Below are 27,244 nucleotides of genomic sequence, written 5' to 3'. Positions count from 1 at the left end.
CCATTGATCCCTTAATTTATAAAGATTTGCCACGTTTAAGGATATTCATAGAACATTTTTGAGCAGAGGCAACATTGTTAAAGTAGCATGTTAACTTCTGAAGGTGACCACGGCACAGGTGACCCTACCCCTGTCCCAAAGCCTTCTCTTTCCTTCAAAAAGATGTCTTTATTGTTTTGTATGCATAATCTGCGTATGTTGGAACTCATGTTTCCAAATCTGTACAGGCAACAAGATGACCCTTTATATAAGTAAGCTTTCAAAATGCAGAGAAATTTAAGGCCTTAAGTGTTCATGGTCAAGATAAACTCTTTCCCAAATAAAAGTAGTTTTATTAACTCAGAGCCAAATTTTCAAAGGCTGAATATCTCTCATATATCATCTTTAAAAAGTATTCATAAAATTTCAAAAGTAATTTTTATTGCCTGTCAGTAATTCTGAACACACAGAGAGGCTTAATGGCTTACATTACCCAGAAATAAATAATGACTGTTAATATTTGGGCTTTTGTTTGTTTTGAGTTGGAGTCTCCCTCTGTTGCCCAGGCTGGAGTGCAGTGGCACAATCACCGCTCACCATAGGCTCAAACTTCTGTGCTCAGGCCATCCTTCCACCTTAGCCTCCTAAGTAGCTGGGACTACAAGTGTGCATCACCACTCCCTGCTGTTTTTAAATTTTTTTTATTTTTTGTAGAGATAGTGTCTTGCTATGTTGCCTGGGCTGGTCTTGAAAACCTGGACTCAAACAGTCCTCTCACCTCAGCCTCCCAAAGTGCTGGGGATTATAGGCATGAGTCATCACACCTGGCTTCTGTGAGTTCTTTTTCACTCCTTCCCCTCCTGCTCAGTTCTAATTTTTATTATCATACACAGTATATATTTATCACCGTAGTCTTATTTAGACTTAGTCAAGTCGTTTACATAGTAGCTCATATTAAAATTTTATTTCCACAATACTTGAATATGTTTTATTTTTTGCCTAAAACCATTGATCCCTTAATTTATAAAGATCTGCCACGTTTAAGGATATTCATAGAACATTTTTGAGCAGAGGCAACATTGCTAAAGTAGCATTGTATACCGACCCACGGATAGGACCAATTGGTCCAATTCATGATCTGCCCGCCTAACTTCCAACAGAACGGTGTTTTACTTGATTATTTACTTGTATGCCAGTAATAGTAATCAACTGGCAATGAACAAGTAAATAAGAAGTTTTTTCAGGACATTGCAGGCATCCTTTGTTTCTACTTTTGTTGATAGTCAAATGTGATACATGAATCTTCCCTTCCCCAGTAGCAAAGCTCCTGGGAAAATTCCTGCCTTTTTGTTCCCAGCAACCTTTCTCTCAGCATCTATTACGTTGCTCTGCACAAAACGGAAATGCTCAATAAATGGTTATTGATGGACTCACTCCATTAAGTTTCCAAATCCTGTAGAGTTTGTGGCTGATTCACTATTCATGCTAAAGGCACAGTGAATTCTACAAAGCACCTTAAATAACCAAGAATATTCATCCAAGTTTTATTTTAGGCAGATTATGTCAAATTAGATCAAAAAGAACTTGCTGTTGTGTTTAGCAAACAAGGCTTTTATGTTCCTGCCATGGTTTTGTCTTTGAAATGTCCTCTAAAAGTGTATGCAAAATGATGAAGAGGCAAGAAGTAGCATGATATTTAAGTCTTGAAACTGTTTGAAAATATCAGTGGCAGTGGAATTGTCCAACCCTTTATAGTTATATTAGAAAATACCTAATGTTTTATTACAACTAGAAGTTAACCAGGAAATAATTTTTATTCTTTAAGGTTTGGAGGATTAGGAAAAATCCTCAGGACATACTAAGTAAAGCTAGTGTGTCAGGTGATTTGAGTATTTTGGAAGAGTAGTGCTCAAAAGTAGCTGTGATAAACTGTTTTGTTTTTATGCGTGGTTTTTAAAATATTCTCTAACTCTTAAATAATATGTCACAGCTGGGCTCGGTGACTCAGCTTGTAATTCCAGTCCTTTGGGAGGCCGAGGCGAGTGGATTGCCTGAGCCTGCGGGTTTGAGACCCACCTGGGCAACTTGGCGAGACCTCATCTCTACAATAAATCAAAAATTAGCCAGGCATGGTCACGCGTGCCTGTAGTTCCAGCTACTTGGAAGGCTGAGGCGGAAGGATCGCCAGAGCCCAACAGGTCGAGGCTGCAGTGGCCGGGAGTGGCCACTGTACTCCAGCCTGGGTAACAGAGTGAGACTCCAACTCAAAAAAAAAAAAAAAATAATATGTCACTGTGTTAAAAGCACCTTCAGTTTTTTAAAATTCATTTTTTTCTGATGAGATAATAAAGGTTTCTGACTTCCTTGTGAGACTTTTTTGGAACTTAAAAAGCTCCGTGGGTCTCTACAGTATTATTCCAACACTTGGCTAGGATTTAGAGCCATATTTCTGACCGGTGCTTTATGAAGAATTTGTGTTACTCTGGACACAACTTACTCTTCATCTGTTAAACTTTATTTTAAAATAAATGCATACTTTGTACCTTTTTAAACTGCTGTTTGGAAAGCAGTTCTTGGTTTCCCGTGATATATAGGCCACCATTTAATGTTGATGTGCTGTTGAAAGCTGTAACCCCTCCCTTTCTTGTATCCTTGGGAGAGTCAAGCTTTAAGCCTAGCACATAATCCATTTGTCAGGGAATCTGCGTACTGAGTGGGTGACTTGTCTCCTTCCTGTGCACGTGTACCCATATGAATATACAGGCTTTAATGACGTCTCTTTCAGATTCATTCCTGAATCACCTCGTTGGTTATACTCCCAGGGTCGACTGAGTGAGGCCGAAGAGGCACTGTACCTCATCGCCAAAAGGAACCGCAAGCTCAAGTGCACGTTCTCACTAACGTACCCAGCCAACAGGAGCCACAAGGAGACGGGAAGTTTCCTGGATCTGTTCCGTTACCGGGTCCTCTTAGGACACACTCTGGTCCTGATGTTCATCTGGTGAGTGTATCTAAGCTGTGTTTTGTCGATCTTCAACTCCGGTTGCCGAAGGTCTCTTAATCTGTTTCTTCTTCAGGGCTACAGAAAATGTTACCTCTTTTGTTAGCATGCGGCGGTTGTCTCAAAAACAAGGCCTCTGTCCCTTGGCTCCTGGTGTTTTGCTCTTAGAGGTAGTCTCCCTCAAGCAGCAGATGTTGGCGTCCCATAGGCAGGTTCCGTGGACTTGACTAAGTAGACATCAGAAACATGTCTTTGCTCTTGAGGTATCTGATGTAAACATGTAAACCTCCCTCCTCTCCTCCCCACAAAAAGGAAAGAAAACAAGCAAGCATGCCAGAAACAGAGGAGTTTCTAAATAGGACTTTAAAAATACCTACCTTGGCCAGCCTGGGCAGCATAGCAAGACCGTATCTCGACAAAAAAATTAAAAAGTTAACCAGGCGTGATGGCGCATGCCTGTAGTCTAGTGACTCAGGAGGCTGAGGAGGGAGCATCACCTGAGCCCAGAAGGTCAAGGCTATGGTGAGTCATGATCCTAACACTGCACTCCAGCCTGCGTGACAGAGTGAGACTCAAAAAAAAGGGAAATAAAAAGGAAAAAAAAAACCTACCTGTGGTTTGGCATCAAAAAGTTTGATAACACATTTGAATTATAATGCTCTGTGTTTTCTTTCTTTTTTTTTTTTTTTGAGTTGGAGTCTCACTCTGTCGCCCAGACTGGAGTGCAGTGGTCGCTCCTGGCCACCGCAGCCTCGACCTGCTGGGCTCCAGCAATCCGCCTCAGCCTTCCGAGTAGCCATAACTACAGGCGTGCACTACCACGCCCGGCTGATTTTTCGATTTATTGTAGAGATGAGTTCTCGCTGCCCAGGCGGGTCTTGAACCCACGGACTCAGGCAATCCACTCACCTCAGCCTCCCAAAGGCGCGGGATTGCAGGCTGAGCCACCGAGGCCAGCATGCTCTGTGTTTTCTTGAGGTGGGCCAAATAGACCCCAGGAGTTTAAGGTAATGAAGCCAAAGTCACATATGCAAGTCAGTGATGGAACTGTGCCGAACACGCTCCCAACCCGATTTTCTAGTTGTTCAGCTTATTCCCACCTGCTTCTCAGAATGCTCTCAGCGTGCGTGTTAAGTTACATTCAGTGATTCAAGATGGTTCCATCTAAAAAATAAAGTGGTTGTCTGAGCACAGTGGCTCACGCCTGTAATCCCAGTGTTTTGGGATGCTGAGGCGGAGGGTTGCTTGAGCCCGGGAGTTCAAGACCAGCTTGGGCAACATAGCCAGACCTCATCTTTCAAAAAAAATTTTTTTAATTTACTGCACGTTCGCACTCATAGTGGGAACTAAACATTAATCACAACAGCACAAGGGAGGGATCAGCAGTTGCCGGGCACTGCCAGGAGAGGGGGATACGTAACAACGCAAAGGGTACCTGGTTCTAAACCAGGGGATGGTAGGACCAGTCAGAGGCTCAGACTTCAACTGCATGCATCCTACTTGTGTAGTTGATCCTTACCTGTACCACATCTCTATACTTAAAAAAAAAAAAAAAAAAAAGATAGGCCAGGTGCAGTGGCTCAGCCTGTAATTCCAGCACTTTGGGAGGCCGAGGCGAGAGAATTGCCTGAGCCTGGGAGTTCGAGACCAGCCTGGGCAATTTGGCGAGACCTCATCTCTACAATAAATCACAAAAAATTAGTTGGACATGGTGGCGTGCATCTGTAGTTCCAGCTATTTGGAAGGCTGAGGCGGAAGGATCTCCTAAGCCCGGCAGGTCGAGGCTGCAGTGGCCATGAGTGTGCGTGCCACTACACTCCAGCCTGGTAACCAAATGAGACTCCAAAAACAAATTTAAAAAATTAGTGAATATGGTATGTGTACCTGGAGTCCCAGCTACTCTGAAGGCTGAGATGGGAGTATCGCCTGAGCCCAGGCGTTGGAGGCTATGGTGAACTGGGATCCTGCCACTGTACTCCAGTAGGGGTGACAGAGTTTTCCTGACTTTAAAAAAAAGGAAAGAAGGAATGATAGTGTAGAAAGGGGAGAGATGGATAGGGACATGCAATCTGTGGATTGCACATGTGCTTTAATATTGTGTATGTGCTAACGTGCCATATGTGTTATCTGGCCCAGCAGTGGGCGTGATCATAAATCTCCTGGCCTAAAGGACTGCTGTGCTATGGCTTATATGTTCTTGCCATGAAGGCTGCATGGATTCCCTACATCTTCATGTAGAGATAAAGGAAAGTGATTTTATATGAAAGTGATTTTATGTACAAGGGGGGAACCCCAAAAAAGCCAGAATTTATTTATTAAAAATTGTGTATTTATTCTTACATGTTTAAAATTTAGTCACCTTCAAAGGACTCTCTGCTTGATGCAGTATACCTACGGAGACGCTTTTTCTGCTGCTCAAAACACTCTGTGAACTTGTCAATGTTGATGCTTTTCAGTGCTTCTGCCATTTTTTGTTTCACCTCTTCCACAGCACAAAACGTTTCCCTCTGAGGACCTTATTTTTTTTCCTGAGTCAGAATCGCACCCTGTTGCCCATGCTGGAATGCAGTGTCATGCTTATGGCCACCACAGCCTCCACCTGCTGGGCTCAGGCGATCCTTCCACCTCTGCCTTCCAAGTAACTGGAACCACATGCATGCACCTCCACACACAGCTAATTTTTTGACTTATTGTAGAGACAAGGTCTCACCAAGTTGCCCAGGCTGGTTTTGAACCCTTGGGCTCAGGCAATCCTCTCGCCTTAGTCTCCCAAAGTGTAGGGATTACAGGCGTAAGCCACTGTGCCCGGCCCTTTGAGAACTTTTTTAATCTGGGGAAACAAAAAAGTCCCTCAGGGTGAGACTGGGTGAATAGCGATGGTAGGGCACAGGGATCATGCCTTTCTTGGTCAAAAACTGCTGAACACTCAGCACGATGTGGAAAGGGGCATAGGCATGGTGGAAGAACCAGTCACTAGTTTGCCACGACTTGGGATGTCTCTTCTGCAAATCATGACACAAACTTCTCAAAACTTCCAGATGAAAACTTTGGTTGACGGTTTGATCCAGAGGAACAAATTCTGGGTGTACTACAAAGGGCCCACCCTCTAAAAGATAATTCCATTTTGGTCGGGCCCCCTCTTGGATAAAGCTAGAAAGAACAGTAGCTTGAAAATAAGAAGATGTGAAGATTTTTTTTTTTTTTCTATATCATATTCTCTTTTCCTACCCGAGCACAGGGGGCCACCTGTGTGATCATGGGCCATGTCACACCCACGGCTGCCGTCTCCCACAGAACTAGCACAGTGCTGGGATATCTCAGGTACATAATAATTGTTGACTCTTGGAAGCACAGAGACTCAGAGGACCATCCAGAGCCCAGCTCGACAAGGAGCTACTCATTTGAGGTTTTGCCTTCTCAAAGGCAAATGCTTAGAATGCAAGGTCGAGTTCTTAGGGCTTCATAAAGCCTGTATTTGCATATCACATAGACAGGCAGTCAAAACCCTCTACCTTGGAAGAAGCACCTACTTGTTGATGATTTGCTGCTTTTATTTATTTATTTCCATGTATATTAATTTCTGGGTTCTGGCCTTCAGTGGATTTCAAAAAAGAGAAGGAAAGACTCAGGTCCAGGGAGAATGTACCTGTTCGTGTTATTTCTTACATAGCCAAATAAATCTCTTTCCCCCAGGCTCAGAATGTTAAAACACATGATAATAGAGACAATGTCTTTCCACATATTGCCACTGTTTTTGAAGATGCCATAACATCCTAAAATATTTTCTGTGGATCTGTCATTGAAGGAAGCCTTAACTGGGGATTAAAATCATACCTTTGTGTTTAACATTTGTTTCTTTAGTGATTTCCCACAATAGTGCTTTTAAAAATAGTTCTTTGGAGCTGGGCACAGTAGCTCATGCCTGTAAAACCAGCACTTTGGGAGACTGAGGCAAGAGGATTGCGTGAGCCTAGGGTTCGAGAACAGCCTGAGCAACTTGGTGAGACCTTGTCTCTACAATAAATAAATAAAAACTAGCCAGGCGTGGTGGCACTTGCCTGTGGTTCCAGCTTCTTGGAAGGCTGAGGCAGAAGGATCACCTGAGTCTAGCAGGTTAAGCTTGCAGTGGCCGTGAGTGTGCCACTGCACTCCAGCCTGGGCAACAGAGTGAGACTCTGACTCGAGTGAATGAATGAATACATGAATAAATAAATAAATAGTTCTCTGGTGCCCTAAATATGCTGTTGAATATGATGCAAGTGTCTTGAATTTTGCCCGGGGCACTTGAGGAGGATTGAAATGATTTTAATAGCTATAATTACAGATTCCAACGACCAACTCCAGCATGAAGGCAACTTGCAGAGCAGAGCAGAGGCCGAGCCTTGGGGACGATGAGTCCTTCCATGCTTCATGCTCTCTGGTTCCCTCTCACCAGCAGCTGGTGACTCAGTTCCTCTCTTATCCTGAACTGGCTTTGTTTATTCTTCCTTGACTCCCTACCATCACAGTTCGATTTATATAGGTGTGTGTTTTCATGGCTTGAGTGACTTCACTGGAATTTCTATTTTAAATTCAGAAGAGAGAAACAACCCACTGGGAAACAGCCTTATGTAAGAGGACGGTCTCTACCGCAGGTGGAAAGGATTTTTAAAGTATTTTAGAAAATTGCATGGATGTAAATTTATTTTGCCTTCTGCTAACATGCAAGGTGCCTGGGGGACAGGGAAACAGACAACTCTGTGTCACCTTGCATCCTCATGCATGACGTCCTGCTACAGCTCTGCTCATTGTCCTTAGTCCATGAGTGACAGCTCCGTTCCAGGAGAAGTAATGGGGAGAAGTGGCTGCTTCTGGCTCACTGGCTGGGAAGGAATGGACAGCTAGCCAGTCTAGCTTCGGGGGTCCCTATCCCCCCCCCCCACTCCTCTCTCCTTGCTGTACCATTCTTGATAGCCTGGGGCACTTGGCCCACTTCTGTATCTTGGCAGAGATGATGAAATAAAGCTTTCCCTTCCCTCTGTGGATCTTATCATAGCCACAGCTCAGTAGACATTTCCTTAGGAAAAATAAAGGGAAGCGAATGAGAACCTCTCCTTCGTGAACACTGGCCAAACTGAATTGCAGAAGCGTAACAACTGATAAACTTCACAGAGCTCACATGTTTTGTTTCTTGTACAACAGTGTATGGTTTACCAGGTGTACTTATATCATTGTAAAGTCCAGTTTCAGCATTTTACTTTTCTTTGTTCTATTTTGTTTTGAATAATGCAGCTCTTAGGCACAGAAGTTCTTATGACCATCTTCACTCTGTTTGAGGAAGGCCTGGTTTGAAGCTTCAGGCTGGCCTTTTGATTGACTTAGCTCCTTGGCTCTTTGGTTCCCAGATTGTAGGAGATATGCTGGACGCTGAGCACAATGCCTGTCACCTAAGAGGCGGTCCCGAAGTGTGTGTTTCAGGAACAGTGTGCAGCAGTAAATCGCTTGTCAAAGGACTCTTTCCCAGTTGGTCCTCCAAGAGAACCCTGCTCTGCTCTGCCCCTGCCCTTTCTTTCTGTTCTGGGTGTCTACAGCATGGATACCTGCTGAACGCTGACTGGGGTAAGACCTGGCCTGGGAAGTGACTAGATCATCAGGGTGTGGCGCCGTTCCTGGTCTGCATGTGACCCACTGAAGATCCAGTCACGTCTCAACCCACGTTCTCAACGCCATCTCTGTCGGCTCTCTCCATGGAAGTTCTTTTCTAGACTCATTTGATGATATCACAATAACTGTCTATGCAAGTGTTCCATCAGTTGTTGAATTAAATGTAAGAATAGGGTCATCGTCTTCTATTAAATGCAAAAATACTTGCTGAAAACACAGTGTCTTTTCTCTTTCAGGGGCTGGCCATCCATTTGCTTTCTATAACATTACAGACATAATTCAAATTATTTCCAAGGCTCCACTTCTTTTTGTTTTTTCCTAGTGGAGAAATTTAGACTAAGATACAAATGCCAGTAGAGAGGCCTGTTGCTTGCAGCAGATCTTATAGTGAAGCAATACTTGAATGTTCTTTGGCAAATTCTTACGTGCTTTTTTCATTGTCCTTCTTGTCTTTCACCTCCTGCTCTTTTGACCCCTAATTACAGGTTTGTGTGCAGCTTGGTGTACTATGGCCTGACTCTGAGTGCAGGTGATCTTGGAGGAAGTATTTATGCCAACCTGGCCCTATCTGGCCTCATAGAGATTCCATCTTATCCTCTCTGTATCTACTTGATTAACCAAAAATGGTGAGTATGGATGAATACAAAGTGTACCATAGGGCCAGGCGTGGTGGCTCATGCCTGTAATCCCAGCACTTTGGGAGGCAGAGGCGAGAGGATTGCCTGAGTCCAGGGGTTTGATACCCCATTTCTACAGTAAATAAAAAAATTAGCCAGGTGTGGTGGTGCATGCCTGTGGTTCCAGCTACCTGAAAGGCTGAGGCGGAAGGATGGCCCAAGCCCAGCAGGTCGAGGCTGTGGTGGCTATGAGCATGCCACTGCACTCCAGCCTGGGTGACAGAGTGAGATTCTGACTCAAAAAAAAAACCAACAAAATGCACCATAGGGAGTGTGCATGCATACACATGTTCACTCATATACATAAATACCTGAATGTTATTGTCTTTGTACGCAGTATCTGCTGATTACTCCATGGTGATTAGAGGGCTTTTTTCCTGACCAAATGCAGTTAGGATTCAGTTTTTAGTGCAGTATTTCTTTCTTTTTTGTCTGTAAATAGTTTTGTTAAAACACAACCATGCTCATGTATGATAGAGCTGTTTTCATGCTACAGTGGTACTGCTGAGTTGTTGCTATAAATACCTGACCCTCAAACCCTAAATATACACTATGGGGCTCTTTAAGAAAACGTTTGCTAGCCGGGCTCGGTGGCTCAGCCTGTAATCCCGTGCTTTGGGAGGCTGAGGTGAGTGGATTGCCTGAGCACGCGGGTTCGAGACCCACCTCGGCAGCTTGGGGAGACCTCATCTCTACAGTAAATCCAAAAAATGAGCCGGGCGTGGTAGCGCCAGTCTGGGTGACAGAGTGAGACTCCAACTTAAAAAAAAAAGAAAGAAAGAAAGAAAGAAAATGTTTGCTGACCTCTTAGTGCAGTATTTCTTGGGTTTCATGTTTATGAGCTTTTTAATGTAGGTTTGAGAGAGGTTTTATTTCAATATTGAGTATTGAAATCCAAGATGGTATTGACTGTTACCATCAGAGGGCTTTTGAGTAGTCTGTGTGTCATTTGTTAGTCCCAAGAGATGGGATTATTAACTTTATGTACTTCATAAACCCAATTAACAATATTTAGAAGTTCTTATAAGGGACCGGGCAGGCTCAGTGGCTCAGCCTCTAATCCCAGCACTTTGGGAGGCTGAGGTGAGTGGATTGCCTGAGCCCGCAGCTGCGAGACCAGCCCGAGCAACTTGGCGAGACCTCGTCTCTACAATAAATCAAAAATCAGCCGGGTGTGGTAGCACACGCCTGTAGTGCCAGCTACTTGGAAGGCTGAGGTGGAAGGATCGCCTGAGCCTAGCAGGTCAAGGCTGCGGTGGCTGGGAGCGGCCAGTGTGCTCCAGTCTGGGTGACGGAGTGAGACTCCAACTCAAAAAAAAAAAAAAGTTCCTATAAGAAGACAAAGAACTGAAGGACCCGGAAAGACTTTTTAAAAAACATCTTCTAAGACCTACCTTACATCGTTCAGGGGGAAAGAACATATACCCTACTTTTGCTACTCATTGTGACTGGGCACAGTTTTGTAATACGTATTATAAGTTATTTGCTAGAGCACCTCTTCCTCAGTTTTTTTGAAATTGCTTGTTATTTAGCCCCTGACCAAGGCAACTAAAAGTCCTGTTCTGTGTAGCTAGGAGTCAGCCAGATTATGCCATTTCTTCTTCCTCAGAAATCCCACGCTTTGGGAGGCCGAGGTGAGTGGATTGCCTGAGCCCGCGGGTTCGAGACCCACCTGGGCAACTTGGCGAGACCTCGTCTCTACAACAAATCAAAAACTAACCGGGCGTGGTAGCGCGCACCTGTAGTTCCAGCTACTTGGAAGGCTGAGGCGGAAGGATCACCGGAGCCCAGCAGGTGGAGGCTGCGGTGGCTGGGAGCGGCCACTGTGCTCCAGTCTGGGCGACAGAGTGAGACTCCAACTCAAAAAAAAAAAAAAAAAGAAATCATCATCCTGACCCAAACCAGGCTTCCTTAGGCAATGCGCTTCTGCTGTTGTCATGATGTTCAGCCTAGAGCATTTTGAGGGGCGGGTTTGGATGCTGTTAAATTAAAGGCTTTCCTCCTAGGGGTGTTCCCAGTTGCCTCTGCTGACCCCTCTGCTCGAGGCTGCTGCTTACTCTCACCATTGTCTAAGAGCTGGGTCAGACATCATTTTCAGAAATCTTTCCCCAACCCCCCAGGTGTGCCAACTCCCCCTTTTTCTGCTGCTGTAGCTTCCTGTGCATACCTCGGGGGACCACTTAAAATCATTATAAAAATCCAAAGAAAGCCGTCCATGGGGGTTCCCTATGTGTCTTGGATCCCTAGAGCCTCCCTAGCATGGTACGTGTCACTTGAAAGCCATTCCGTAGGGACTATTAAGTTAAGGAAAATGACCTGGCAAAGAAGACTCATGGCCTTCTCTGTCTCCTGTCAACCACCACCCAGAGTCAGGGTTAGCATCTGAAGCAGAGGGAAGGAATGCAGCCTTTGGGATCAGACACACCTAATTCAGATCTAGTCTTGACCACGTGTGGCTTGTATGACTTTGACAGGTTCCCCCCGCTAAGCCTCTACCCGTCCTCATACCAGGGATCATAAAATTTTCCCGACAAAATTGTAATCAAAATTATTGAGATTCCTAGCAAAATACCTAGCATTTGCAGGCCCTTAGAAAAAGGAGACTTATTAATGTTACTGTCTTTCTTCCAAGTTGTAACGCGGTAACCTCATATCTGAGAGGACTTGAGTGTCATGTTTACCTATTCCAAAGAAGTCACGCAGAGGGTCCAGCTGGGAAAGTTATCGGTTTATTAAAACTTACTGGCCGGTCAGTAAAGAATCTGCACCTTGGGGCAGTAGAGCAAGCAGTTTTATAATGAAAACAATCAAACTAATTATTCAAATTCCTATATGGTGTGTACTATTACATTGATTAAGCTTGATGACTACTACATTGTTTTCAGCTTTGCTCAGTCACCTACACCCCATGACTTATTACTGGGAATATACATCCCTTCAGTGACCAACCTTGGCCAGAGGCCACTCCCTGAGGGATGTGGCAGAAAAAATCCAGGTATAGGGGAAACAGTCTATTTCTGGACTATATATACCCCACACAAGTCTAGGGCTCTTACTTGAAAATTACTTCTCTCAGTGAAGTAAGACATTTCACTTATTTCTAACCCTCTAACAATAAATAATTTGGTTTGTATTTTTAAGAGAGGGGGCCTTTTTTTTTTTTTAAACAATGTTTGAAACTTTTAACTGCATAAGATTTGGTAACCAGAAAATGAAGCGAGCTGGAGGACGCCATTATCCTTGTTTCAGTTTCATTCTCTAAAAGATGGAGAATCTAACAATGCATGCCAACAGGTTTATTATTAGGATTACATGAGATAATAGATGGAAAGCAGTTAAAACAGTGCCTGAAACAAAGTCAACATCCATGGAAATAGAATAGTTCTACGTTCTTTTCTCATACACCTCACTTCATCCTGCCACCTAGCAAGGATTTCTTTGTTTTCTGATGGTTATTTATTTGATGTCCTAATCAGCTCCCTGTCAGTCACATCTGTCACCCACTCCTTAGACAGAGATGAACATACATAATGAAACGGAGGACATTTAAATAGGAAGATGGGAAAGAAGCAACACATGAATTTATAAGATTCTTAAGAGAATTGTGTCATTTCTTTCTGTTGTTTAGGTTTGGACGGAAACGGACGTTAGCAGCATTTCTGTGCCTGGGAGGACTTGCTTGTCTTATTGTCATGTTTCTTCCCGAAAAGAAAGGTATGCCTTTCACGTGGCTACAAGGGTTTTGAACAGTATTTTTATCACAGTGAGTCTCGGGATAGTGAGGAGGTGACCATATGCCATGCTTCATTTCTGTGATTGCATATTATTTAGCAATTGTGTGGGAAATAATGGGCAGGATTTCCATTGCTTTAGCTATTCTCTGGGTGAATAATGTGCTTAGAGGGGCACTGTTAATTCTCTCTGGCTATTAAGCTACCATCTGGGTGGCTGAGATGCAGTACTGGCGATCATGAAGTTGTGTATTTAATGAGGAGCAGCACCGGTTAGTTCTGCACAGAAAGCAACGCTGTCCAAGGTACACGTAGCACTTCTCACTCCAGCCAACCGCAGGATCGAAGCATGGAGTCACTGGTTCTCAGAGGGAGCTTCGGTACCCCTCATCTTCATCAGTGCTCTCGAGACTCCCCACTAACAATCGCAACAGCAGTAAGAATTACAGTCACTGTTGGTGACAAGGGATGTTCTCTCAGTTTTATATGAAGTGCGACTAAAACATCTTTAGGGAGCTTCGTTATCTTTATATATTTGTAGCTTTGTTTGCAAACAAAGCTTCAAAAAAGGCCCCTTTGGTATCCTCACCCAACCTGATTACTGCCCCTCTATAGAAGTTCCGTAGGTGCTGCCGATTTCTAATCTTTGTTTGATCGCTAGCACACCTGTGGTCTGCCAGTGATTGCCTTGGGAACTGTGGTTTTGGCAGTGACTTCTAAAAAGCAGCTCTCTGGGCTGGGGCATATGGTGGAACAAAAGGTCTGTTTTGGGAGCTTTTGGATTTCGATAGGGCCCTATTAGGAACTTGGAATCCAGGTGGCAATCGAGGGGTTTTGAGGTAGAGTTTTGGTAACCTCTGGAAATGCATGAAGGATTCATTTTTCATCTGATTATATCATAGATTAAGTGCTGCTTTGGCAATTTGCTTCTCTTTGAGGCTGAGTTGTGCCCGCGTCTTGTTCAAGGCCCCAAGGCTGTGTGTTCTGTTTTATAACCCTTCAACACATCTGCTCTGCCGTCGCCCTTGAAGTTCCACATCTTAAGTCTGGAGCACAGTTTGCTCGCTAGTTTTTTTACGTTTTACATTTTTATATTTAGAGCAGCCTTGGAGTGCTTTTCATGGACTCATGGAAACTAGAAAATTCAGCAACTTTGCTAGTTACTTATTTCTGAGCACACAGTGCCCCTGCCAGTGCCACAGAGAGGGGCATCTCCTCCGCTGCTGCCCTGCCGTGGGCTTGTAGAACTAAGTGCCTAGCTCTATTTTTGGTGAGCAGGACAACGCCGAGCTTCAAATCACTGTCGTTTTATGTTCCCCAGATTTTGTTTTATGTGGGCACCTTGGCAAGTCAGTTGTTTTCAACTGTAGCAGTCCAGTTTATTTATCATCTCATAGAGAAAAAACCTTTCATTACTACTTTAAATACACCGGCAACTTACCATACCTCTGCAAGCCGGGTCAGTCAGTGTCTTTCCTCCTTTCCAGTTTTTTTGTTTGTTTGGTTGGGTTTTTTTTTTTTTAGTTGGAGTCTCACTCTGTCGCCCAGGCTGGAGTGCAGCGGCACACTCACAGCCACCGCAAGCCTCGACCGGCTGAGCCCAAACAGTCCTTCTGCCTTGGCCTTCCAAGAAGCTGGAACGACATGTGTGCGCCACCACACATGGCCAATTTTGTTTTTATGTATTGTAGAGATGAGATCTTGCCAAGTTGCCCAGGCTTGTCTTGAACCCTTGGCGTCAGGCAGTCCTCTTGCCTCTGCCTCCCTAAGTGCTGCTATTACAGGTGTGAGCCACCGCGCCCAGCGAAAATACAGGAGTTTCTTAGTTAAGAGTCTTCCTCTTTTTTTTCTGAGTTGGAGTCTCACTCTGTTGCCCAGGCTGGAGTGCAGTGGCATGCTTACAGCAACCACAGCTTCAACCTGCTGGGTTCAGGCGATCCTTCCACTTCAGCCTTCCAAGTAGCTGGAACTATAGCCGTGTGCCATCACGCCCCACTATTTATTTATTTATTTTAGAGATGAGCTCTCACCGTGTTGCCCAGGCTAGTTCAGGCAATCTTCTTGCCTCTGTCTCCCAAAGTGCTGGGATTACAGACGTGAGCCACCACGCCCAGCTCCTCTCTCCCAGTCGTTTGTACATTCCAGGTAATCCACCATGTAGCACCCTGCATGAAATGATCTCTTATTATAAATAACAAAACAAAAATCCACAATGAAAGCAGATTATGGACTCCCCTCTAGACCTTGAGAGTCCAGTCTTTTTTTTTTTTTTTTTTTTTGTAGAAACATGGTCTCACTGTGTTGCCCAGACTGGGCTCGTCAAGCGATCCTCCCTCTTCAGCCTACAGAAGTGCTGAAGTTATACCAGAGCCACTGCACCTGGGCTCTGGTCTGTTTTAAGAGAGCAGCTTGAACTCTGTTGATTGTGCCCCTTGGTTGACACTGAGTAGAAAACCACTTAGCAGAGTGTCTTTGACACTCCATGAAATATGATCCCTATGTAATACTTAGACAAAGTGGATGGTCGGTATTTTTAAGGATTTCTGGAGAAATTATTTCTATTTGTAATATTTGTTTTTTTATTTTAATAAATTATTTCTATATATAGTCACCATTGCTGTTAGAATGATCCTCTTCTATGACAATGGAGCTATTTCCTGTCATTCAGTTCATCCCTAGAGAGAGAAAACATATGGTCGCCCTTTTTTTTTTTTTAATAATCCTTTTTACTTGCAGAGTCTTCTAGAAGACTTGAATCTTCTCTTCTTTGAGATTAAACACATTTGTTCTTTAAACCTTTTTTTTTTTTTGAGTTGGAGTCTCACTCGGTCGCCCAGACTGGAGTACAGTGGCTGCTCCCGGCCACCACAGCCTCGACCTGCTAGGCTCCGGCGATCCTTCCCCATCAACCTTCCAAGGAGCTGGAACTACAGGTGTGCGCTACCACGCCCGACTAATTTTTGGTTCATTGTAGAGATGAGGCCTTGCCAAGTTGCCCAGGCGGGTCGCGAACCCGTGGGCTCAAGCAATCCACTCACCTCAGCCTCCCAAAGCACTGGGATTACAGGCTGAGTCACCGAGCCCGGCCCCTTTAAACCTTTTATATTTGCTCTTTAAAATATCCTGATGAGGCTACCCTTTTTCAGGTCCCCTCCCATGTGGGAGCTTTTTTTTTGTCTTCTTAATAAACATCTGCTTTCTCACCTCAAAAAATAAATAAATAAATAAATGAAACATGAAAAAAAAAATATTCTGCGACTGTCTTTTAGATCTCAAGTTTTTCAAAGCTTTAAGCTACTGTTGACGAAAGTTCTGACAAGAACATGTCAAGACGACCACCTCGCAGTCCGGAGGAGCCTATGGCGTATTAGCATCATGTGTCAGTTTGGGAACCACTCCTTTTCTCACTGCGTTTTGTGCTCATTTACCCTCGCTTTCTGCTCCCAAACACACCTTCCTTCTCTCCTTTGTGCCAACTCAGATATCCCTCGACCTACCAAGGTTTGTTAGCATCTGTATTTGATTATGGTCTCTATGTCTCAAGCATTTGTGGCTACTGTGGCAGTATATCTCCAGGAGAGGCAGCCAGTGAGCTAGAACATAGGTTTGGCATTCCTCAGCCTTTGGTTTATAGTGATTAGACATAAGTGTCCTAACCAGTGCATATTTGCCTACTGGTTGAACTTCCAGTAAATGCTTTCCTCTGGGAATAGTATTAGCAGGTGGCCACTAATTGTTTTCCCCCAGATTTGTCATCAGACATTTTACCTAAACTCTATTATTTCATGGAGGATCCTAATTAAGATTACAATACTGGGCTGGGCGTGGTGGCTCATGCCTATAATCCCAACACTTTGGGAGGCAGAGGGAAAGGGATTGCCTGAGCCCTGGGGTTCGAGATCAGCCTGGGCAATTTGGCGAGACTTCGTCTCTACAATAAATCAAGAAAAATTAGCCAGGTGTGGTGGGGCATGCCTGTAGTTCCAGCTACTTGGAAGGCTGAGGTGGAAGGATCGCCTGAGCCCAGCAGGTCGAGGCTGCGGTGGCTGTGAGTGTGCCACTGTACTCCAGCCTGGGTGACAGAGTGAGACTCCAACTCAAAAAAAGAAAAGCAAAAAAGGTAGCAAAGGCTTATTGTTAACTGTGGACTTCATATGCAGAAGGTATTACATATTATCCCCATTTTAGGCCAGGCGTGATGGCTCAAACCTTTAATCCCACACTTTGGGAGGCTGAGGCGAGAGGATTGCCTGAGACCAGGAGTTTGATACCAGCCTGGGCAACATGGCAAGTCCTCATCTCTACAATAAGTTAAGAAAAAAATAGCCAGGCATGGTAGCATGTGCCTGTAGTTCCAGCTACTTGGAAGGCTGAGGCAGAAGGATCATTGAGCCCAGCAGATTGAGATTGCGGTGGCTGCAAGCATGCCACTATACTCCAGCCTGGGTGACAGAGTGAGACTCCAGCTAAAAAAAAAAAAACAAAAAAACGCCAAAACAATACATATTATCCCCATTTCATAAGGAAATGAAAGCTCAGCTTGTTCAACCATCTTGTCCAAGGTTACATAGCAAGTATTAGTAGCGCATCTGGGATGCAGATTTCAGGGCTTTCCAACTCTGAAGTCAGTGCTTTTTGGGGAAGACTATTTTCCCCTCTTAGAGTTTTAGAACCAAAGGATTCATTGCAAATGGCAAAGCCGTAGTCTTAGAAGATTAACGCTACTGATGAGGGCCAGTTCTTAACTCTTCGGAGGGCAAACCTGATTGGAAGTGGCCAGGTTTAGGAATCTGGATTGTCAGTGGAGTACCAGCCTCTTGTTGATGCTGTTGATGGCAGCTGTGGTCCCGCTAGAGAATCTGAACACTAGCAGGTCATGGCCCATGACTAGATAAACAAGTTTTATAGATCAAGGGAGTGTCCTTAGACTCAGCCCTAGTGGAGCTTTTACATCCTTACTTATTTTCGCAACTTTCATCTACCTGTTTCTCATTTATTTCACTTCTCTAGTGTCTGTAATATACACGATGCTATTCATAAGATCCAATTCCTGGCCTCAAAGAGCTTACAAGCTAATGAGGGAAATTAGAGGTTCAAAAAATCACAATAAAAGGCAGACAGCACCCTACAAGGGTTGAAAGCAAAATGCTATGGCAACTTTAACTTCCGGTCCTGATTGTAATGGATACCAGCTGTCTTCCTGCTTTAAACAATGATAGAACCAGACAAAAGATATGTAAGAAATGATTTTTCAGACGGTAGACAACAGATTGTGCAGGGCAGACACTAATCACTGAGAGAAAGAAAATAAACAAAGTGGTTGCTAAAGTGTCCTAGCTCAAGGTTTCCAAGCCACAGTGCAGGGAGAGGGAGCCCAGCAAATCCTGGGATTCCTACTCAATTGAGGAAACAGAAATTAAAGCTTGGAGGAGCTTCCATTCTGGGCAAAATCCTGGAGAGTAGTAGATACACAGAGGAACCTTGGAGGTCTGCGAAGGAGCCTCCAAGTCTTTGGCTGCTTGCTGATCTGAGAAAGCATTTGAAGAAATTGCTGAGGCCAGGGGCGACCACCAGAAAGGAACAGGCAGAATAACATTGGAACTCAGGGCCATGAAATCATTGTGTCCTTCTCAGCCAGTCACAGAACCGAAAAAAGAAAAAAAGAAAAAAGACCAAAAAAATTTAAAGGAATACAGCAAAGTCCAGCACCCAACTAGGTCACATTTGCAATGTGTGACCTCTGATCAAAATCACCACCAGACCTGTGATTTTTCTTTCTTTCTTTTTTTGGAAGTCAGAGTCTCTGTCATCCAGGCTGGAGTGCAGTGGCATGATCACGGCTACCACAGCCTTGACCTGCTTGTTAGGGTACAGAGAGTGAGGGTGGATGGATGGATGGGTACAGCACCGCCAGAGTCGGCTTTTACATCTTACTTATTTTCTCAACTTTGATCTACCTGTTTCTTGTTTATTTGACTTCTCTAGTGTCTGTAATATACACGATGCTATTCATAAGATCCAGTTCCTGGCCTCAAAGAGCTTGCAAGCTAATGAGGGAAATTAGGGGTTCAAAAATCACAATAAAAAGCAGATGGCACCCTACGAGAGTTGGAAACAAAATGCTATGGCAACTTTACTTTCCGGGCCTGATTGTAATGGAGACCAGCTATCTTCCTGCTTTAAACAACGATAGGTATATTACAGACACTAGAGAAGCCAAATAAATGAGAAACGCGTTGCGCGCTGGCAGCCAGAGATCCGAGTAATGCAAAGATTTGCAACACACAAAGAGGTGAAAGAAGAAAAGATTGATTCAAGAAAGGTTCACTTCCCACAGACAGGAAACGGCCTGCACTCTAGATGAGTGTGGCCCCAAAGCCCCCTGTGTCTCCGCTTTAATCCTTTCCCTTGGAGGTGTTGCAGTCTGGTAGATGGGACTGCCGTGACTTCCTTGTTGACCACCTGCTATTCATAAGATCCAATTCCTGGCCTCGAAGAGCTTACAAGCTAATGAGGTAAATTAGGGGTTCAGAATGCACCACTGGTCACCATGCACCGAGTATATAAAGGGTCGATACTGGTCATGCTTGAGAAGTCTGGGTTTCTAAAAAAGATAAATTACAATAGGCCGGTACCGGTCATGCTTAAGGAGTCTGTGTTTCTGAAAAGACAGAGTCGGCAAAGTTAATCTATGCCTAGAGTATGCATTTCACCAAAGCATAGCTTCTACTTTCTCATCATTGAATTAAGGTTTAGGAACAAGAAAAAAATGGATTTCTCCAGGACATAGCTTCTACTTCTTTGTCATCATGTCAGAGTTTAAGAACAAGATAGAAAGTGACTTCCCGTTCTTGGTCTGTCCTTTCACTGCCAGGCTCAGGCCATCCTTCTACCTCAGCCATCCATGTAACTGGAACTACAGGCATGCACCACCACGCCCGGTTAATTTTTTTATTTGTTGCAGAGACAAGGTCTTGCCAAGTTGCCCAGGCTGGTCTTGAACCCTTGGGCTCGAGTGATTCTCTTGCCTCCACCTCCCAAAGTGCTGGGATTACAGGCGTGAACCACCATGCCCGGCCGACATGTGATTTTAAACAGGAAAATACCTCCCACAAGTAGGAGAAAAATCAATAGAAACAAAGTCATAAATGGTTCAGATGATAGAATTAGGAGACAAGAACATTGAAGCAGCTATTATAAATACACCTCATACATTTAACAAGGTAGAGGAAAGCATGGCCATTAATGAACAGAGAAATCAAAGCCATGTAAAGGACACACTTGGAACATCTAGAGATGAAACATGTAACAAATGAAAAAGTATATATAGTGGATGAGATTAGCAGATTAAACACCACAGAAGAAAAGATCAGTGAATTTAAAGACATAACAAAAGAAACCATCCAAAATGAAACAACAACAACAAAAGACTGAATAAAAAACTAACAAAGCGGCCAGATGCAGTGGCTCACACCTATAATCCCAGCACTTTGGGAGGCTGAGGTGAGAGGATTGCCTGAGCCCACAGATTGGAGACCAGCCCAAGCACTTTGGCCAATCTTCACCTCCACAATAAATCAAAAAATTAGCCAGGTGTGGTGGCTCGTGTTTGTAGTTCCAGCTACTTGAAGACTGAGGCGGAAGTCACCTGAGTCCAGCAGGTCGAGGCTGTGGTGACTGTGAGTGTGCCATTGCACTCCAGCTTGGGTGACAGAGTGAAACTCCAACTCAAAAAAGAAAAAAAATGGCTGAGGCAGAAAGATCGCTTGAACCTAGCAGGTCAAGGCTGCAGGGGCTGTGAGCATGCCTCTGCACTCCAGCCCGGGCGACAGAGTGAGACCCCAACTCAGAAGAAAAAACCTAGCAAAGCGTCAGGGAGTTGTGGGACAATATTAAGTGGCCTAATGTGTGCGTGATTCCAAGTCTTGGAAGGAGGGGATAAAGAAAAAGTATTTGCAGAAATGATAGTCAGATGCTTTCCAAATTTGACAAAAATGGGAAACACATAAAAAGGCTGGTCAGTTTATCAAGAGGATAGAAGAGACCTAAATGTACATGCCTCTGATAACAAATGCAAATTACATGAAGCAAAATGTTTAGAACTGAAAGGAGAAACATCTAAAATTACAGTTGGGTACTTTAATAAACAACAGAATATGCATTCCATTTGAAGTGCTCATAGAACATTTGCCAAGAGAGACTATATTCTGAGCCATAGAACAAGTTTCAATAAATTTAAAAGGATTGAAAGCATATAAAAATAGGTTATTTGACCAGAATGGAATTAAACTAGAAATCAATAACAGAGATATCTGGAAAATTATCAAATATTTGGATATTAAGCAACACCCTTCTAAAAACACATGAATCAAAGAAAAAAATCACAAAGGAAATTAGAAAATATTTCGAATTGAAAAATAATTAAAGTATACCATTTCAAAGTTTATGGGATGCAAATAAAGCAATGCTTAGATGGAACTTTATTTTTTTTCCTAAATATCAGAAAAAAGAAGTTTTAGAATCAGCGATCTAAGCCTCCACATTAAGAAAGCAGACAGCAAATTTTTATTTTAATTTTTTAACTTTTAATTTTTTAACTTTTTTTTTTTTTTTTAGTTGGAGTCTCACTTTGTCGCCCAGGCTGGAGTACAGTGGCATGCTCACAGGCACCTCAGCCTCAACTGGCTGGGTTCAGGCTATCCTTCTGCTTCATCCCTCCAAGTAACTGGAATTACAGGCATGCACCGACTAACTTTTTGATTTATTATAGAGACGAGGTTTCACCAAGTGCCCAGGCTGGTCTCAAACCCGTGGTCTCAGGCACTCCTCTCACCTCCACCTCCCAAAGTGCTGGGACTATAGGCATGAGCCACCCCGCCCAGCTGACAGCAAACTTTTAAAAGGAATAGCAGATTAAACATAAAGCAAGCAGAAGGAAATAATAAATATAAAGGCAAAAAAAAAAAAAAAAATCAAAGGAATGAAAATGGAAAAACAGTAGAGAAAAATCAATGAAACCAAAATCTGGTTTTTAAAGACCAATAAAATCATTAAACCTCTAATTAAATTATTAAGGAAAAGAATACAAACTATCAATATCAGGTATGAAAGAGGGAACCTCACTATAAAATCTGTAGGCATCAACAAAATATTATAATTTTCTATGCCAGTAAACTCAACTTAGGCAAAATACGTTTCTTGAAATATATAAACCATCAAAGTTTACTTAAAAACAGGTAGATAACCTGAATTACCCTGTGTCTCTTAAATAAATTGAAGGCTGGGCATGGTGGCTCATGCCCATAATCCCAGCACTTTGGAAGGTCAAGATGAGAGGATCGCCTGAACCCATGGGTCCGAGACCAGTCTGGGCAACTTACGAGACCTCATATCAAAAAATTAGCTGGCTGTGGTGGCATGTGCCTGCAGTTCCAGCTCCTTGGAGGGCTGAGGTAGAAGGATCAGCTGAGGCAGAAGGATCGCCTGAGCCCATCAGATTGAGGCTGCGGTGACCATGAGCGTGCCACTGCCCTCCAGCCTGGGTGATAGAGTGAGACTCCAACTCAAAAGGATTAAAAAAAAAAAAAAAAAGGCCAGGCACAGTGGCTCATGCCTGTAATCTTAGCACATTGGGAGACCAAGGTGAGAGAATTGCCTGAGCTCAGGAATTTGAGACCAGCCTGGGCAACTTGGTGAGACCTCGTCTCTACAATAAATAAATAAAAAATAAGCTGGGTGTGGTAGCGCGCATCTGTAGTTCCAGCTCCTTGGAAGGATCACCTGAGCCCAGCAGGTCAAGGCTGCGGTAGCCATGAGTGTGGCATTACCCTCCAGCCTGGGCAACGGAGTGAGACTCTGACCCAAAAATAAATAAATAAATTGAATTTGTATTTTAAAACATTCTCACAAAGAGAATTCCAGGCCCAAATGGCTTCGCCAGCAAATTCTATGAAACACAAAAGTAAGAAGTAACACCAACTCTACATATTTTTTTAGAAAATAAAAGAGGAAGGAATACTCTCCCCACTTACTCTGAGAGGTCAGCAATTACTCTGGTACCCAAACCAAACCAAACAAAGACATTACAAAAGAAAACAAAAAACAAACAACAAAAACCCTACAGACCAATGTCCCTCATTAACTTAGATGCAAAAATCTTTAACAAAATATTAGCAAATTGAGGCCAGACATGGTGACTCACACCTATAATCCCAGAACTTTGGGAAGCCGAGGCGGGAGGATTACCTGAACCCAGGAGTTTAAGACCAGTCTGGGCAACACAGCAGTACCTTGTCTCTACAAAAAATTTGAAAAGTTAGTCAGATGTGATGGCATGCTCCTATAGTCCCAGCTACTCAGAGGCTGAGGCAGAAGGTTCACCTGAGCCCAGGAGGTTGAGGCCATGGTGAGCTCTGATTATGCCACTGCACTCCAGCCTGGGTGACAGAGTGAGACCCAACTCAAAAAACAAAATATTTGCAAATTGAATCTAGCACTGCATAGAAAGGTGATACATTATTAGTAAGCAAGGTTTATCCCACACATGCAAGGTTGGTTTAATATTCAAAAGTCAATGTGTTATTCATAATATTTTAAAGTACATTTTAAAAAATTATATGATATTTCAGTACAAAAATAAAAAATACTTGTCAGAATTCCACACTTATCCATTATAAAAGCTATCAGCACCTAGAAGTATAAGGGAATTTTCTTATCCTGATAAAGGGTATCAAGGAAAAACCTGCAGTTAACCTCAGATTTACCAGTAAAAGACTGAATACTTATTTCCTAAAATTAGGAAAAAGATGAGGATGTCCATTCTCACCACTTCTATGGAATATTGTACTAAAAAATATTAGTGAATGCAATAAGTCAATAAAAAGAAATTAAAGGGATACAAATTGGAACAGAAGTAAAACTGTCTGTTAGGCTAGGTGTAGCAACTCATACCTATAATCCCAGCACTTTGGGAGGCCAAAACAAGAGGATTGCTTGAGGCCTGGAGTTTAAGACCAGCCTAGGCAACATAGCATGGTCCTGTCTCTACAAAATAAAGAAAATAGACAAGCAAAACTGTCTTTATTCACCAGGCTGCATGATCATCTTCATAGAAAATCCTAAGGAATATATATATAAAAAAAACCTATGTGAATTAATAGATAAGCTAAACAGAGTCATGTATTACTTCATTTTGCATTGCCTTAAAGAAATACCAGAGGCTGCGTAATTTATAAAGAAAGAGGTTTATTTTGGCTCACAGTTCTACTGACAGTAAAAAAGCAGCATAGTAAGCCAGGCTCGATGGCTCAGCCTGTAATCCCGCGCCTTTGGGAGGCTGAGGTGAGTGGATTGCCTGAGCCCAGGGGTTCGAGACCCGCCTGGGCAATTTGGCGAGACCTCATCTCTACAATAAATAAAAAATTAGCTGGGTGTGGTAGTGCGCGCCTGTAGTTCCAGCTACTTGGAAGGCTGAGGCGGAAGGATCGCCGGAGCCCAGCAGGTCGAGGCTGTGGTGGCCGGGAGCAGCCACTGCACTCCAGTCTGGGCGACAGAGTGAGACTCCAACTCAAAAAAAAAAAAAAGCAGCATAGTGCCAGTATCTCCTTCTTGTGAGGGCCTCAGGCAGCTTATAATCATGGCAGAATGTGCAGATCGTAGAGGCGTGTCACATGGCAAGAAGGAAGCAAGAGAGAGAAGGGAGGTGCCGGGTTATTTTAAACAACCAGCTTCCCTGTAACCAAATAGAGCCAGAACTCAAGGATCCTCCCCTATGACTCAGACACCTCTCAGTCGGCCGCACCTCCAGCTTTGGGGATCACATTTCAGCATGAGATTTAGAGGGGACAAATACCCAACCCATATCACATATGATACACAATTTTCTATTTATATGCATTAGTTATATACACAATTTTATTCCTATATACAGCAAACAATGAAAGTTGAAATAAAACAATGCCATTTGTAATCAAATTAAAAAATAGGAACGATTTAGGGCTACATTTTATGAACTATGTATAAGACCTGTCAAAAGCTTGAAAACACTGATGAGAAAGATTGAAGAAGACTAAATAAATGAATAATAGTAATCGGATAAATAAATACATGAGATTACCATGCTCATGGATGAGAAGATATCCTTTAAGACATCAGTTCTCTCCAAATTGGTCTGTCTTCATTCAGCATAACTTCGATTAAATTTTCAGCAGTCTTCCTTTGTTGATAGAAGTTGATAAGTGAATGCTAAATATTTTGTGGAAATGCCAAGGATCTAGAATATCCAACATAAATTTTATCAAGAAAAACAAAGTTGAAGCTTGGCTCGGTGGCTCAGCCTGTAATCCCACACCTTTGGGAGGCTGAGGTGAGTGAATTGCCTGAGTCCGCAGGTTCGAGACCCGCCTGGGCAACTTGGTGAGACCTCATCTCTACAATAAATCAAAAATCAGCCAGGCGTGGTAGCGTGGGCCTATAATTCCAGCTACTCGGAAGGCTGAGGTGGAAGGATCGCCAGAGCCCTGCACTCCAGTCTGGGCGACAGAGTAAAACTCCAACTCAAAAAAAAAAAAAAGAAAAACAAAGTTGGAGGACTTAACCTACCTGATTTTAAGACTTGCTATAAAATTACATTAATCAAGACAATAAGATATTGGCATAGGAATGGTTTTATAGATAATGGAACAGAGTTGAGTATGAAATAGAGCCTCATATATGGTCAACTGATTTTTTGAGGAGTGCCAAGATTGTATTCACCTTTTTAAAATGTTTTACTCAGTCATAATACATATACAGAAAAGTATTTATGGTCAATTGATTTTTGACAACGATAACCTGTTAATCTAATGAGGAAAAGATACTCTTTTCAGTGAATGGTGCTGGAATAATTGGATATCCGTATGCAAAAAATTCAACTTCAACCTGTGTGTCACATCATATGTAGTAATAAATTTGAAATGGACGTAAATGCTAAAACTATACACCTTCTAGAAGAGTACATAAGAAAAAACCTTAGCGGCTTTGGGTTAGACTTCTTAAGTAGGACACACACAAAAATATCATAACCCAGACTTCATTAAAATTAGAAATGTTTTATTTTATAAAAGTTACTACTTAAAAAAAAAAGAAAAGAAAAGCACAGACTGGGAGAAGATATCTGTAAAGCATGTATCTGATAAAAGATTTGGAAGATCTTGAAATATCTGATAAAAGAATATAGAAAGGACTCTTACAATTAATAATAAGAAAAAAATGGACAAAAGATTAAACAGATGCTTCTCCAAAAATATATAAAACTGGACTGGGCGTGGTGGCTCAACGCCTGTAATCCCAGCACTTTGGGAGGCAGAGGCAAGAGGATTGCCTGAGCCCAGGGATTCAAGATCAGCCTGGGCAACTTGGCGAGACCTCATCTCTACAATAAATCCAGAAGAATTAGCCAGGCATGGTGGCACGTGCCTGCAGTTCCAGCTGCTTGGAAGGCTGAGGCAGTAGTGGCTAGGAGCATGCCACTACACTCCAGCCTGGGTGACAGCGTGAGACTCCAACTCAAATATAAATACACACACACACACACACACACACACACACACACACGCATATATATTTATTTATTTATTTATTTATTTATTTATTTATGGCAAATAAGCATGGACAAAGATATTCAACACCATTAGCCATCAGGGAAATGGTAATTAGAGTCAGTGAGGCCCAGTGCAGTGGCTCAAGCCTATAATCTCAGCACTTTGGGAGGCCGAGGTGAGAGGATTGCCTGGACCTACGGGTTCGAGGCCAGCCTGGGCAACTTGGCGAGACCTCATCTCTACAATAAATCAAAAAATCAGCTGAGCATGGTGGCGCATGCCTGTAGTTCCAGCTACTTGGAAGACTGGGGCAGAGGGATCCCCCGAGCCCAGCAGGTAGAAGCTGTGGTGGTCACGAGCGTAACACTGCACTGCAGCCTGGACAACAGAGCAAAGTCCCAGCTCAAAAAAATTAAAAGATAAAAAGAATCAGTGAGATACCACTACACACCAACTGGAATGGCAAACATTTCAGAGACTGACCATGCCAAGTTTTGGCACACGGATGAATCGTGGCTCACATTATGCTGCTGGTAAAAATACAAAATGGTGCAGACACTGTGAAAAATATGTAGCAGCTTATTTTAAAATGAGTTGTGTACTTACTGTATGACCCAGCTTTACCCCAAAGAA

The 27,244-nt window shown here is 43.1% G+C and overlaps 1 protein-coding gene across 1 annotated transcript in view; it reads left to right on the top strand.

Moving 5' to 3' along the window:
• SLC22A15 (solute carrier family 22 member 15) overlaps positions 1 to 27,244 on the top strand; it is a 64,588-nt gene that overhangs the window by 26,346 nt on the left and 10,998 nt on the right. Inside the window, exons 6-8 of the mRNA XM_021719308.1 lie at positions 2,765 to 2,980; positions 9,109 to 9,249; positions 12,929 to 13,014. Coding sequence (XP_021574983.1) covers positions 2,765 to 2,980; positions 9,109 to 9,249; positions 12,929 to 13,014 — 443 coding nt within the window. The remainder of the gene's footprint in view (positions 1 to 2,764; positions 2,981 to 9,108; positions 9,250 to 12,928; positions 13,015 to 27,244) is intronic.

Source organism: Carlito syrichta, unplaced genomic scaffold, assembly GCF_000164805.1.
Source record: "Carlito syrichta isolate Samal-C Ts95f unplaced genomic scaffold, Tarsius_syrichta-2.0.1 Scaffold314375, whole genome shotgun sequence".
NCBI lineage: Eukaryota > Metazoa > Chordata > Mammalia > Primates > Tarsiidae > Carlito > Carlito syrichta.
The sequence above is the reverse complement of the archived record's forward strand: the minus strand, read 5'-3'. Positions and strand labels throughout refer to the sequence as shown.